A 15,016-nucleotide genomic window follows, 5' to 3' on the forward strand; every position below is an offset into this window, starting at 1 on the left:
GACTAATATGAGAGGAGCATCTATACATGTAATGATTATTAATAAAATATTTAGAATATTTAAGTTACTAGCATTACTGTAATTCACTCTGTTCCCATATAAGCCAATGGTAAAACTCCTATGATAAGCCATTGCCAATCGCTTTCAAAGTCTCACCCATAAGCTGGAAAGTCATTTTCAAATATAAGTAATTCTTTCCTATGCCACTTGGATGCATAAGAACTGATAAATATGTATTCTTGACACGTTTATGGAGATGTTGGCAACTAACACCTGACAACAAATGTATGATGGTATCTCTGTTTACTGTAAACTAAAGAAAATCTGGAGGAATTGATTACAGATCTGAGCTATTTTTGATCTGACTGTGGAGTATTTAGCATGAGTGGGCTAATATTTTAGATCTGAAAAGCAGAAGGCACCACAGTTTCTACCCTGATCTTTAGTGTAACTCTCAAATTTTCTGTTGGAAAGGAATTTTTCTGCTTATCTGTGGTACAGGTCCCAGTGATTTGTGGCAAAATATGATTGTGGATATCCTAATCAAGGCAGTAACTTCTCTTTCAGCAATTTGTTATGTTATTTAGTATTCTAGCTACCTGTGCACAGAAGACTTAAAAAAAAGATTAGGGAGGATTCAAGAAGAAAAAAAATGGGCTAGAGCACCTGGGAGTTGTTTTCTATTAAGAGAAGTTTAGTATCACTGTTGGAAAACGCAAGCGCTCCTTTCTCAAGGTTACTGAAAATAAGTTACTATAACTACAGAAGATGGTTCAAATGTTCCCATCAACGCAGGTGGGGAGCCCCAACTGTCCAAAGACTAACCTGCGTCATCAGCAGCAATTTGCAATGAAGCTTAGCAAAAGCAATGAAGTCCTCATTACTCACTGTGACAGAGCAATTGAAAATGTCACTGAAGGGTAATAAAGAAAGGTCTCGGCAGCAATGTATTGCATTCATCACTGAATTTCCTTTCATCATCTTTGCTTTCTTTTGCTGAATGGGATAGCTTGGATTCTACATTCTCCGCTCTGAGGACACTACTTCTCGCACATACAATGAATCTATATTGTATGTATTGGGTTGTTCAAACAGACTTATGACTCTACCCGGAGCAAAGTGAATTAGTATGCAAAATGTCAATACAATGTTAAATTAAACAGCACATAGTAATGAAAGGCATTCCATTTAGAAAAGTAAAATGAAATCTTAACTGAGCAGAACTGATTATTGTATAAGACAGAATGGATAAAAGGCTTGACTCACCCATTGTCTAGACAAATCACTTAGAAACATGTGGGATGGCTTTAGAGCCACTGAAATAATGTAAAAACCTATTTGCAAGCTGTTTGTCAAATTAAAAATGTTTTTTTGATTGGACTTGTTTGTAAGCTGTTAAGAAATATGATGTGTTGTTAGCCTGCTTGAAGAAAGTAGCAAGAAGGTAAACAACTTGCCCAATGGCAGATAGCATAACCAAAGCAGGGCCAGGAAATTATTTCTGACAGACGATTTATCTTTCAGAAAACGTAGTTTTGATCGAATTAAAACTCTTTGCAAATTCCACTTGAATTCAGCAAACAGTTTGCTAAGTATAGGTATAAGACATGGGGAAAAATAGAGATGCTGTAATCAATTTTTCAAGGTGTGTTCCCACAGAGACTTGGACTTTTTTTCAAAGTCAGCAGAGTAAGAACACAGTCACTTATACGTTTTCAAAGCAGGGATTAGGACGCTATGGGAAACCAAGTTCGACTTCCCTCTTTGCTTGATCTACAATGCAAAGGTTCACTGATAAAAAGTGACTTGCATTGCCCCAAATCTGCACACGCTCAAGCTTCCATCCAGTGCCAGCTGGGCAAGCAGGACACTGACCAGCTAACACTGCCTCCTTGAGTCTTGACCTGACATTCTGGACACAGCCTGGGATGTGATAGTCATCCGCAGGCGGCTGAGAGAGTGAGCCTGAAGTGCCTGCAGGCTGGGGGACGCCATCCCGCTTGGTGGAGTAGAAGACCTTGCTGGAGACAGGGGGAAACCTTCAGTGCTCCAGAGTGTCATGCAACAACTCAAAGTCCTGCAGGATTTAAGAAGTAAAACGTCCAGAGGACTTTTCCATGGGTACCGCATGGACAAAACTACATTTGTGAAGCTCTGAACTCTGCTTCTGCTACTGCCTACGCACCTTCCTTTCCTTTGTCCCATACCACTCTATGCTCATTGAAAGAAGGAAAATTATAACTATACTTACAAAAGCCTGTGAGAACTGCAGGCTCCACTGAAGTGTATATTATTCTCAGTGCTGTAACGTTTTCTAGGATCAATGAAAGTGTTTTAGGCTTTATTACTGTTTCAGTACACTGATGAAATGTTTTCTATGTGTTTTTGTACTGTTTTGTTTTACAGCTTTTTCAGGCTAGAAAACACTTTCATATTTTTTCCTCGTCTTTGAGCACACAGCTAGGAGTGCTTTTGACCATGTTTACTGTGAATGATTTGATCATATGCTTTCTTTTGATTCCTCACAACAAAAAAATTAGTTCACATAAAAATCTCTTCTATTGTGAAATATTACACACTAAACTATTACACGTGCTCTCCTTGCAAAGAATCAAGAGCAATAGTTTGTATAGACTGTTATTAATCACTATTCAAACTCCACACACAATAGAGGGCTGCAATGTTGCTTTTTTTTAAAGCAAACACATTCAATCAAAAGTGTAGTGATCTCTCAACCAAACAATGCCACAACAGGCCTTTGAAATTGGCCTCATGTCTGGCTTTTCAAGCTTAGCAAACAGTCTGCCCATTGCCACTTCCCACCCTGCTAGCATGGTCTCGGACTTTCTTTTGGGTCCAATGTTGTGAACTGTAAGAGCAAGCAGCGACAGGGATATTCATCTTTGTCGAAAACCAGCCCAGTAACAAATGAATTGGTCATTTCACCTAACCAGTGCCACTGCCAAAAGCCCTCTTGCACTCGCCCAAGCAACGTTTACATCTCTCTGCTGATGCCCAGGAGTCCATCGCATGACTTGGCCAGACAAGGCAAGGCTTGAGGTAGGCAGGGTCCTCAAGGAAGGTGCTGCCTGCCCAGTAGCACCAGTGTGACAGGGTCCTCCAAGAAAATATGCAGAAAGTCATGCTAATAGTCACCAGCAGGGCTGCAGAGTAGGACACTCAGAAGCTGGGAAATGACAGAGCAGAGGTGACCCATACAAATGTCTTTCCACCACCCTGTGTATATTCATTTTGATACATGCCTTAATCACAGGAACATATGCAATTTTTTTGACCACTGCCACACTCAATGCCAGCAAAATCTTAGCAATGCAATCCTTAAGTCATTGTCTCTGCAACTGTAATAACAGTCTTGTCACCTAGTTTTTCTCTTCTCTATGTATATGCAACAAAATTCAAAGGGAGATATAATAACAGCCAAAAGCTTTTGATGACAGTGTTTAAGAGCAGAAAGCACACTTCCAATCCTTCCTCAAAGCACAGTGACTCTGAAAACAAGACAAGGCCATTGAAAGTTTTACAGCATCTCCCACTTACATCCTATTCATGGCTCACTAATATGCTTAATTTGAACCCAGCTGTTAGTTTCTTGCAGTGGAGGCTGCATCTTATTTATTTAAAGCCATTTACATTAAGTCAGAGATTTGGTTGGTCCCTCGAGTGGTCACTTAAGGCAGGTTTAATTGTATGGGAAAATAGACTCAATAATGTCAAATGGAAAGCAAGGCCAATTAAAACTTACAGCAAGCTATTACCAGTCTTTTAATAAGGAATTAATTAAAAGATTTGAGAAATCAATCTGCTATAATAAATTGACTGCATATATATAAATTTTGCAACTACGGAACTTGAAAAAAGGCCCAAAGTGACTAAGAGAGGGGAAAATAAACTGAGAAAAGACTTATTCAATATGAAATATTAGTCATGGGGAAATATGCATATATGCTGGAGATACAGACACATAGACCCCAGGCTCATGAGGAGAAGTTATTCTGGTATAGTCCAGATATTCATCTCGGTTCAAACAATTCATAACCTCTTGCTTCTGACCACAGTCATTTTGCTTTTACATATCGATCTGAAGGAAGCCTGATATATTGAGAAAGTGTCATACAAAACATGCAGATGTATTAAAAAATATAGTCTTTGTTTCACTCACTTTGCATTTCATGGAGCCCATATCAAGGGACTTGAAAGACTCACCCATTGAGAGAAATAGCTGTCAGCAGTGGACGAGTTTCACACTCAGACTCCCTCCATTAGGCCACTGCGAACACACAAGACCACCAGGCACCGCTGGGACCACGAGCCACTACCATGTGCAGTCAGGAAGCTTTCCTGGTAATGCTGAAAGCCCACAACACACCTCTCGCACACACATGGGGTTACTGTCATTGAAAGTGAGTCACACGCTGGTACCTCCAGATACGCAGGAGAAATGTATGGGGTTGGAGTGCTGGTAATGGGAAAGCGTCCCGGCATCTGTGCTGGCAACCATCGTGGCTGTGGGAACATAATGCCATGTTTTCTCACAGAGTGCCAAAACAGTGAGTTTCAAGGATAAATGAAGATATTATCTAAAAATGGATTTGCAATACTGAGTTACAAACAATAAAACAACACAATGCATTAGCTGGATTAATTTGCCAGAGTTTGCTTAGATGTTCCCATGGGGCATGCAAGGCCATCTAACTAACTGCTACAAGCTACCTTTGACTTGGAAACCCTGAAAAATTCTTAGATCAAAGTCTTTTCTGTTCCTCTTATTAAAGCTGGCAACAGTAAAGTAACCAGAGTAGCTGCTCTGGATGACCTGCTCTTTCTGAAGCCTAAGAAGATGTTGTTCATTGCTCTTTTTTCTTCCTGATTATCTTGCTCTCATTTCTTGTTACTGGCACTAAGTAATTATATGGTGCTTCTTCCACACAGAAACTTGTGCTAACAGCTACCAAAGTAGCCCATGCAGCAAACTGAAAGCATTATCCTCATAAAGCACTAAGGAAAGGAGAAGGAATAAGATATTTCAAATATTTTTTGCTTTCTCCTTTAGGTCTCTGAGTGACTTTTCTATGGTACATTTTCAATGACATGTTCTTGTCTTGAGCAGCTTTCCATAGTTTGCAGCTGTCTGAAAGTAAGTTGTATGTCAGATGCAGAGATCTCTTGCTAGATGCATCACAATTCCAACCCTATGTCATTTAAAAAACAAATACAGCATAGCAGAAGGAAAAGTGTGGGGGGTGTTTATGTTGAGTAAGAACGAGTATCACACCACACCTGCTGTTAGTTCTGAGGTCTCTGAGGACCACATGACAGTGCCCGCCTTAGAAGTCACAGTACTGAAAAATCAGGTGCATAGCGGCAGCAGGTGACTCAGCACCCCTTGGTATGTCCAGACTAGCCTTACCTGTGCTCAAGGATGTTTCTGGGCACTGAGGCCAAGTGGCAACTGGTCTCCACCTAGTCTAGGAAGTCCTTGTTGTCTCCAAAACAGGTGACTACTTGCAGAGTGCCTGTTGGGAATGGTCCCTGACTGCCGCATCCTGCTGGGGGTTGCCCAAGGAGGACGCTGGTCAGTGTGGGCCATATCTGTGCAGTTACGCTGTAACATTTTTCTAGCTTGGACAATCATGGTCCAGCACCTGCAGCCCTAAATTGCTTCAACTTGCAAGTGTAGACACAACCCTAAACTCTTTGTACAGTCCAGGAGGAGAAAGAGGCAGAAGGTAGTGTCCCACTCCCACATCCTGAAAGTGGAGACTGCTTTCGGTGCAAAGGTCTGCCAAAACTCCAGACTTCCTGCGGAGAGGCTGCCTGACTCCTGCCTCTGCACTAACAGCCCTGCCCACACAGTGCCCGATCGTTGCTCCCCAGGGCTGACACCCAGCCCCTTTACTCATCTTCAAACCCTGCTACTGCCTTTAGCTCTGCCACAGAGCGGGGGCACATCAGCCACGAAGGCAGCGAGGCTGGTTGTGCTCCCTGGGTGCATTATGTACCAGACAGTACCTTAAGAGGAGCAGGCCCTCTTCCAATCTGGTCTAAAGCCTGGTGGTTAAGGCCGGTTCCAAAAAAGTGGCTAATGAGCCACTCCAAAAATTGGCATCTGAGCCTGTTGGGTCAGAGCCACCCGGAGGGATCTCAGGGTGTCTCTGCTCAGGCTGGGGAGCTGCCTGTGGCAGGCAGGTGCCCAGCAATCCAGGAGCCGCTTTCCCTTCAGCTGCAGTGGTTGAACCCAACCTGAGCCCAGCCTCCCACATAGGAAGAAACCCCGCTCCGTTTCTTGTAAGGTCTCTAAGAATTCAGCTCCCCGCTCTCCCTCGCTTCCAACAGAGAGCAGGACATGGCATGACCTGTTTGCTGAATCCACATAAATCAACAGAATTTGAATTCAGAATCCCTAATAATTGCAGCAAACTATTCATAAGTGAGTTACAGGACAAGAATTATCTACTGAAATTATTAAATCAGAGAAATCCTCTTTTCATGGATCAAAAATGAATTAAATTAGTGAAATAAATTATTTGCTCCAAATTATTCATTCCACTCTTGTCATTTGCTGCTCTGTGATAAGTCTGATAAAAAACATTTGTCAAGTGAGCCTGTCTCATTCATTTAGTCCACAAAAACAAGGTCTTAATTCATTATGATTTCCCCTGACCCCTCTTTGGATCATTTACATTTGTAAAAGTGGATTTAAAATGCTACCAGATCACTAACACTTGACAGTCACATTGAAAGGCGTAAAGAACTCTGAAAAGGTGCAAGACAAGGAAGAAAAAAGTACAAGAATTTTAGCAATCACAGTAAGTAAAATCTTCATAAAAACTGATCTGGCATTTCAAAAATAGTTTTTTCCCAGCCCTTTAAAAATGTGCTGAAATATATCTTTGAGAGAAACTGATTTCACCTTTCAAACTGAACGATATATGTACTAATCCTGTGTGACTATTTTAAAGGTGTTTTTTTTTTCTGTAAAATTACAGGGCAGGGAAAAAAAAGCATTTTTGAAAACGAAAGTGCTGCTTTCTGTATTGGTCAGGCTGGACCACACATTCATTTGTTATTGCTACCTAAAGAAAAGTCAAAAGGTCACTGTAATGAGTCATTGATTAAAGAGAGCATACGTCTGAGGTGGTAAAATCTGAGCTTAGAACCTAAAGAACCTGGTTTCCTACACAGATGCACTCCAACAACATCTAAAATATAACTTTCCCAGATCTCACTTTGATTTTAAAGATCTGGTAGTCAGTAATCCCATCCACATTTTCACCTGTGCAAGCATGTCACTGCTATTGTCATCTTAAAATTTATTGTGCTAAAATCAAACTACACCATTCATGAAAGTGGGCAAAGAAGTCCCACTCCAGTGTGTGGTTGGTTGAGTAAATATTTATTGCTGAACCCTCAGCAATGTAGGATTTTTCCACATCTTCAAGGTAATTTTCTTGTCCCCAAAACCTCACAAATCTCATATAAGTGCCTGAAAAAACCTCAAATTACATCTTGTATTACATCTACACTAGGTGGTATCCTCAGAAACACATCAGAGATGGCACTGACCTCCAGAGTTTAAGGATATGGCACAGGAGCAGTCTGATAGATTTTACCCTTTTTCCTGGAACTGTCACTTGAATAAAGTGAGGGTTGCAAAGATTAAAACCACAGGGTACACAGGTTCCTCTGCCAGGGTAGAAAATAAATCTCTACCAACCCCTGTAGTTACTGGTCCTTGCCCTCTTTGCTCTTCTGTAGCATGGGAATGAGTGACACAACTCAGGCACTCAAAGAAGATTATGTAGCTGTGGTCATAGTGGTGGGTGCACAGATGTGTGTGACGAGAGAAAATGTTTGTGCTAATTCACAGGTTTCTTGCAAGTCTTCATCTATCACAAATTCACCTCTTCCCTGTTATGTTTTCACTCTCCTCAAGCATGCAAGAGCTCAGGGACAAGGAAGGTCATTTGAAGGTCTGGAAAGGACCTAGATCAGTGATTTTAACTCATAGGTTGTGCATGCCTAAGGCTCATGGGTTATCTGAAAGGGGCATGTAAGGTATTCAAGGCTGTGTCCACACTCCATGTCAAGACAAGGTCTAGTGTGTATCCTCTTACTAATCCCCAAGAGTTTCCATGGGGAAGGCACACCAGCAAGGGAGTTGGCATGGAGCAGTGTGGCCCTGGAGCCCCCTCACCGGTGCCGCCGGCATGAGTACAGCGCTCCCCTTTCTCCCTAGGTGGGCACGAGCCTAGAGAAGCAAACTACCAGTTGGATTCGCCCCTCGCCACCCTTCCACTTGCAAACTTTTCAGAGACCAGTAAATTGGAAAAGGCCAAACACTACTTAAATAGAGCATTTTGGTGTGGCCAGGAACAATTAACTAATTAACTATGGCTTTTGCTGGATCACGGCCTTTAGAACCCACTGCAATGAACTGTATAGTCAGACTGAGGCATAGTAAATGCAAAGATGACACAGCGATAGGCTCATGTGCATGCAAAGGTCCATGGAACAAATGTCTGTCAACCTCTGGAACCTGGAGAAAGCAAAGTCAAAAGGAAATACTTGTTATTTTATTCCTATTTGTTAAGTGCTAGATGGAATACAAAGCATTATTGATGGAAGGCAGCATTCAGGGAGAAATCATTATAGGTAAAATAGTTGAACATCCAGGGTCAGTTGACCACAGATCTAAAAAACATAGCTAAAAGCAAGCACACAGATCTTTGGGAAACGTGCATAAAGTGCGGCAGAAGTTTTGCTCTACAGCTGCAAAGAAAACTTTACGGTCTCTGTTCTGTTCTCAGAGACACTAGTACGAATCTACAGTAAATCAATGTCCTGACAGAGAATTACTCTAGACTTGCACCAGTCCCACTGAAAGCAAGATTTATATTGTGTATTTATTCTAAAATACAATATTTTTTCTCTGACTTCTGCCATCAGAAAGAAATTGATAGGGGAGTCTTTCCCATGGAAGAGCTGTACTGCAGCTCTGAATTACTTTATGTTGTATTATGTTTTCTGGTTGATTCTTAAAAATTGGGTCTTTTTTAAATCATTAAAGTGCACTAAATTATAAAAACAGATTACTTTACAGGTAGGCAGGCATATAAATAGCTGAGCTGTATATTCTGTAGAGCTGGTGCTTTGCTGGCTTTCACCAGAAGAGGGTACAGCTTGGAAAGAACTCCTCGCAGCCTGGATTCCCTATTGTGTTGGGAAACAGCAAAGGGAAAACAAGCACAAGTTTCTCCTCTGCACACTTGCACTGACTGTGTGACAGAGTCAGCAGATGAACTCTGGAAGATCTCAAAGTAAAACGAAAACGGAAAGAAAAACAAAACTAAAAAGCAGCTTCCTAGGGAAATCTGTGGAATCGAAGACAAAACTGCAACAGTTTTCTGTGGGCTCACCCTGCTGCTTGTCTCTTTGAGAACTGTCAGTCACTTCACTTTGAATTAATCAGAGCACAGGATTTATTTCTCTGCCGTGACTTCCAGCCTGTGAATAAATATCACTTTAGAGAGAGAATGGAACCTGAAAAGACTCTCAAGCACTGAGCAGAGGGGTGAGTTTTATTAAATGGTTTCTTCTCTTTCAAATCTGCTGGAGCTTTCTAACATCCTGCTTTCAGGCACAACAGCCCGATGACTTGTCTTTTCACCGCAGCTTGTTGCATACCTCACCAGGTTTTCCTGACTGCAGGTTTATTTCTGTAACCTTTCCCACCACGACTCCAAGTCAATTTGGTAACATTTGTAATATAGATGACTTTGTGCTGATTTGCTTTCATGAGAAATTAAAAACACAAAGCTTTGAAGCCAAACAACAGGCTAAAAATCAAATAAAATCCAATACAATTAAAATGGCAGGTGACTCTAGGTTCCCAGATGTGAATACTGATGTATCAGAAAAAAATGAAGAAGCAGAGATTGTAGTCAATGTTGGTGGGGTAAGGCAGGTGTTCTACGGAGATAACCTGAACCAGTATCCAGAAACACGGCTGGCAGAGCTGGTCAACTGTTTATCAGGGGGATATGATAGCATATTCTCCCTCTGCGATGACTATGATCCTGGAAAAAGGGAGTTTTACTTTGACAGAGATCCAGATGCTTTCAAATGCATTATTGATGTATACTACTTTGGAGAAATTCACATGAAGAAAGGAATATGCCCTATATGTTTCAAGAATGAAATGGAATTTTGGAAAGTGGATCTTAAATTTTTGGATGACTGCTGCAAAACTCACCTGAGTGAAAAAAAGGAGGAACTGGAAGAAATAGCCCGAAGAGTGCAATTGATTCTGGATGACTTGGGAGTAGATGCCTCCGAAAATCGCTGGAAAAGATGCCAAAAATACATCTGGAAATTCATGGAGAAGCCAGAATCGTCCTACCCAGCTAGAGTAATTGCAGTCCTGTCCTTTCTGTTTATTTTGATCTCCTCCATAGTGATGTGTGTGGGGACCATTCCGGACCTGCAGGTCATAGACCCAGAGGGGAATCGCATGGAGCATCCAACCCTGGACAGCATAGAGACCGCCTGTATAGGCTGGTTCACCATGGAGTATGTGCTTAGACTAATCTCTTCTCCAAATAAACTCTATTTTGCTCTGTCTTTCATGAACATTGTCGATGTGCTAGCAATACTTCCCTTCTATGTCAGCCTGATCTTGACCCACTTGGGAGCCAAACTCATGGAGCTGAGCAATGTCCAACAGGCTGTGCAGGCACTGCGCATCATGAGGATCGCAAGGATTTTCAAGCTTGCACGGCACTCCTCAGGGCTCCAGACTCTAACATATGCTCTGAAAAGAAGCTTCAAGGAGCTGGGACTGCTCCTGATGTACTTAGCTGTGGGAATCTTTGTCTTTTCTGCCCTGGGTTATACCATGGAGCAAAGTCACCCCGAAACCTTATTTAAAAGCATCCCTCAGTCATTTTGGTGGGCAATCATCACCATGACCACAGTTGGATATGGAGACATATATCCTAAAACAACGCTAGGAAAACTGAATGCTGCCATCAGTTTTCTTTGTGGGGTGATAGCAATTGCCCTTCCCATCCATCCCATCATTAACAACTTTGTCAGGTATTATAACAAACAGAGAGTTTTAGAAACAGCTGCCAAGCACGAATTGGAGCTGATGGAGCTAAACTCAGCTGAGGGGAAAGCTGCAAGCACCAAGAGCGAACCAGAGGATTTTGTGAGGGAAGGCAAGGAGGGTTCTTTCTGTAGCAGCCGGTTAAAAGTCTCCCACAGTGACACCTTCATTCATCTGCTCTCAGAACAGAAACACTACAGGACCAGGCTTCAAAGCTGCAAATAAACTGGGAGCTGTTGTCAGCACTGAGCTATAGATCAGGACAACCTGACAATCAGCTAATGAGAAGACGCGAGGGATCTGTCAGTGTTGGGAGTGAGCACTGCTTTCCTTTTCCAGTGTGAATATAAATTAACCCCATGGTATCTTCATCAACAGTTGGTAAGACTTTGCTGTTATTACCCCAAATAAAATATTAGGACTCCATTGAGATCAGAGTGATTATAATGAATGCATCCTGACAAAACCCATTTGTAACCATTTTAGAGACTGCAAATTCCTTCTTGACCAGTAAATGTTCAGTGATCTGAATGTGCAACATTGCCAAACCAGATTTCTGTACCTGTAATAATAAAGAAGAAGAACATCACAAAGAATGCGTCTTTTAGGCTGTGTCCAATGCTTTTGCAGTTAAGAAACACTGTTCCTTAAAACAGTAACACAAACTCTCACTTGTATTGGATTCAGGTTTACAGCAAAAGGTTAAAGTAGTGTCAGCCTAGAGGTATTAAAAGTATGATCATGTGCTATGTGTAGAATAATACAGTCAATGAATGGTTTTATTTTAATAAAATGCAATTTCAGGTTGATTTTTTTGGATAGGTATCTGTTCCTCTTTCCACTAAAAATCCAATTTTAAACATTACCTGAAACTATTTGTTGGCAGAGATATGGAACAAAATCAATGCATTTAAAGAAGTAAATGAAATAAATGTTTGTTCTAACATCTTACAGCATAATAATTTATAGTTGCAGGGACCTTTCAGGAAGGCTTTTTACTCAAGTAGTTTTTGAAATGGAAAATTAATTTACAATTTTTTTTAATTTACTATTAAAGCAAGGGAAGTTTATAGAGGAATTAAACTGTGGTTTTGCTAAATAAGAAACTTTAACTCTTTGAAAGTCAGTGTAGAGAAACTTTCAAAAAAATAAAATAATCTGCAATTGATTTATGCTAAAATAGCTGTCAAAGTGAAAAAATTACTGGGTTATTTAAAAAAGATACTAAGCACATTCCAGTCGTGCAATAACTATGGTTTTGCAAATATTATTTTACACAGGTAATAGGTACTACTCAATCAGTAACCTATTCATTAATCAACAAATTAATCAACACCAGCACCATCAAAGTGTGCATTACTTTGGCTAGAGTAAAGATTGCAATGTATGGGTCTGATCCCTGCTAGAGAAACCCATTGAAACCAAGAGGTACACCAACCTAAAGGGGAGGGGAGAATTTGCACAGAGGCACATTTACATATATAAAGGTAGGATCCCAAATGATACAAGAACTGCTAGTGCTTTCCTAGGGTTGCTGTCCTTATTCGTTCCCCTCCTGTGGAGCGGCCCCTTGCCTGGTTGAAATACAGCAGCATGAGCCAAGCCATGACCCTGGGTAGCTCACGGTCAACTCCTTCCCAGGATGCTCATTCAGGTCCCTGGGCTCTTTCCCTGAGACGTGGATGAAAGGTCCTGCACGAAGTGACCATGCAGTGATGCTGTGATATGGCCATGGGGTCTCGGGGAGCTGCGGGAAGAGAGGAGGGATGCAGGGGGCTCCCTCCCCGCTCCCGCGCTTGGCTTGGCTCGCCCAGGCCTGGCGAGGACCTTGCGCCTGCGGTGCTGGGTGATGGAGGACAGGCTGCGTTGGCAGCAGTCCTTGCCCTCCCCACTGTGGCTCCTGGCCCATCCCGTGGAGCTGTCAGTGCAGGGGGAGCCATGACTCTCGCAGGGTATATGCAGACTGGCTCTAACCACCCTCTTCTCAGCGGAGGCAGAGCCTCTGAGGCCCTTTCCCTCCCATGTCTTTGCCCCCAAACAACTCATGATTATTGGGCAATTTCAAGTTAGACTTCAAGCTTGCTTCGTTTTCCCTTCCTCTCTGAATACAGAGTACATGAAGCAGTGTTGAAAGCCACTTATTCTTTCTGTAACTCTAGGGATGCTGCATTTCTGACAGCAAAAGCAAGGATGGGACAGAGAGTCGGGAGCAGTCCTGTTCCAGGTTGGGGGGGTTTTGGAGGGAGCGGGGTAGCGATGGTGCACGAGGCCTGGACGCCAGTGCGGAGGTAGTCAGTGGCCCACCGGCACCCAGTGCCCCAGGCAGCGCTCCCCGTTCTGCACATCTCCTTCCACAGAAATCCCACCCCCAGGCTCTTCCCCTGCTCAGGCCCTTTCCCAACACTACCCACTAGCCACTCAAACCCCAAAAGACGCTCGCCTCCAAGAACACCTACTACTCTGTACCCCTGTGCCTCTTAATACTTGAAGACAGGGTCCCAGCTGTGTCAGACTGGCTGCCCTTCTCCTCATTCCCTTTACCATGTCCTGCCTTAAGTCATCAGGTAACATAATTCAAAGCAAGCCTGAACCCTTTCTATACCAGAAGCCTCCCACCAGCCTTTGTGCCAAATCCTCTCCCATCTAAGGCCCGCAATCAGTCCAGGTGACCTCCTTAGCCTGAGCATCCCTTCACTCCCCATCCTTCCATCCCTATCCCCAGCATCCCAGCCCAGAGCCTCTAGATCTGCTCTCTAAATCCTTCTCGTCTGCTTAGACCTCTCCCTTCCTAGGACCTTAGCTGGCTCTCATTACAGAGACAGGATCCTGGTCCTTGCTCTGCTGGGGATTTCCAGGACATAAGTATGGGCTGCAACCATCAAAAATCAGCTCGGGTGGGATTAAGGGCAGGAGAAGAGGGAAAGTAACAGAGCTCTGCCATTCCCAACAGTATGCCTCATCTGTCATTGGGGATATTAATATTCCTGACTTCCCTCATGATATGCAGATGGTGGCTGAATTGAGTTAGCAAAGGACTCTGAATGAGGAAAGCACTATACAAATGCTAAGTAATACAGTTAGTACTGTAAGTACTAAATCCTCACTGCAGCAATTTGCAATTTATTTAACATAGTATTAAATAAAGGATAAACCTCTTTTATCAGAAATGATTTTGTTGGCTAATTTCTCCAGTGAGTCATGCTTTTGAGCATAGGGGTTTGCTTAAGTTACATCAGTGTGGAAAGAGCTTTGGGACAACCTTAGTGCCCTTCAAGCCCAGGGTGGGGTCAAGCCAGATTCCATGTGGTTTGATACACTGGGAAACATATTTGTTGGATTTGTTATATGTTGGTGAAAGGCTGCGGGTGGGCAGCATGGATTCTTACTGGTTTACCTTGCCCTCACTGAGGGACTGCCTTAGGAGCAAGGGGAGATGCGGGCAGCAAATGAGGGACATGGCAGGCAGCCTGCAGCACGCAGAGGGACTTGAGGTGAGTGGGGTGCTCATGCACTGCTGGGCTCTGCTGGCTCAAAGAAAGAGACTTTCTAGAGACCCAGGGGAGGCAGCTCTCGCAGACCAAGAAACCACCGTACACTACTGTCCTTGAAATCAGGGCTGGAGGAAAGGCCCTGCCTCACACGATAGAGTGTGCTGGGGGACATTTGTTTTCACATCCTTTTGATCAGTCTGCCTCATCCAGCAGAGATAAATTTCATTTCTTACAGGTTAATTTCGTAAAATAGAGCTTGAGAGACTGGAAGGCTTTTACTGTGAGGGGCAGTCTGTGCTTTCACGGGGAGGAAGCAATCCCATCCAACAGCTCTGGCTGAGTCGGGGTCTCCCAGCTCCTGTGCACTGGATGTTTTCAAGTGCAAAGTTAGAACAAG

The 15,016-nt window shown here is 42.8% G+C and overlaps 1 protein-coding gene across 1 annotated transcript; it reads left to right on the forward strand.

Moving 5' to 3' along the window:
• Positions 1–9,220: 9,220 nt before the first annotated feature.
• Positions 9,221–11,951, forward strand: KCNF1 (potassium voltage-gated channel modifier subfamily F member 1). Its single transcript, XM_013955047.2, has one exon. The coding sequence runs from the start codon at positions 9,890–9,892 to the stop codon at positions 11,351–11,353; it is 1,464 nt and encodes a 487-aa protein (XP_013810501.1). The 5' UTR covers positions 9,221–9,889; the 3' UTR covers positions 11,354–11,951.
• The last annotated feature ends 3,065 nt before the right edge of the window (positions 11,952–15,016 follow it).

This window comes from Apteryx mantelli, chromosome 3 (assembly GCF_036417845.1).
Source record: "Apteryx mantelli isolate bAptMan1 chromosome 3, bAptMan1.hap1, whole genome shotgun sequence".
Classification (NCBI taxonomy): Eukaryota; Metazoa; Chordata; class Aves; order Apterygiformes; family Apterygidae; genus Apteryx; species Apteryx mantelli.

Excerpts from the sequence above, each read along its gene's own strand:
- KCNF1 (XM_013955047.2), top strand. The coding sequence starts at position 9,890 with ATGGCAGGTGACTCTAGGTTCCCAGATGTGAATACTGATGTATCAGAA.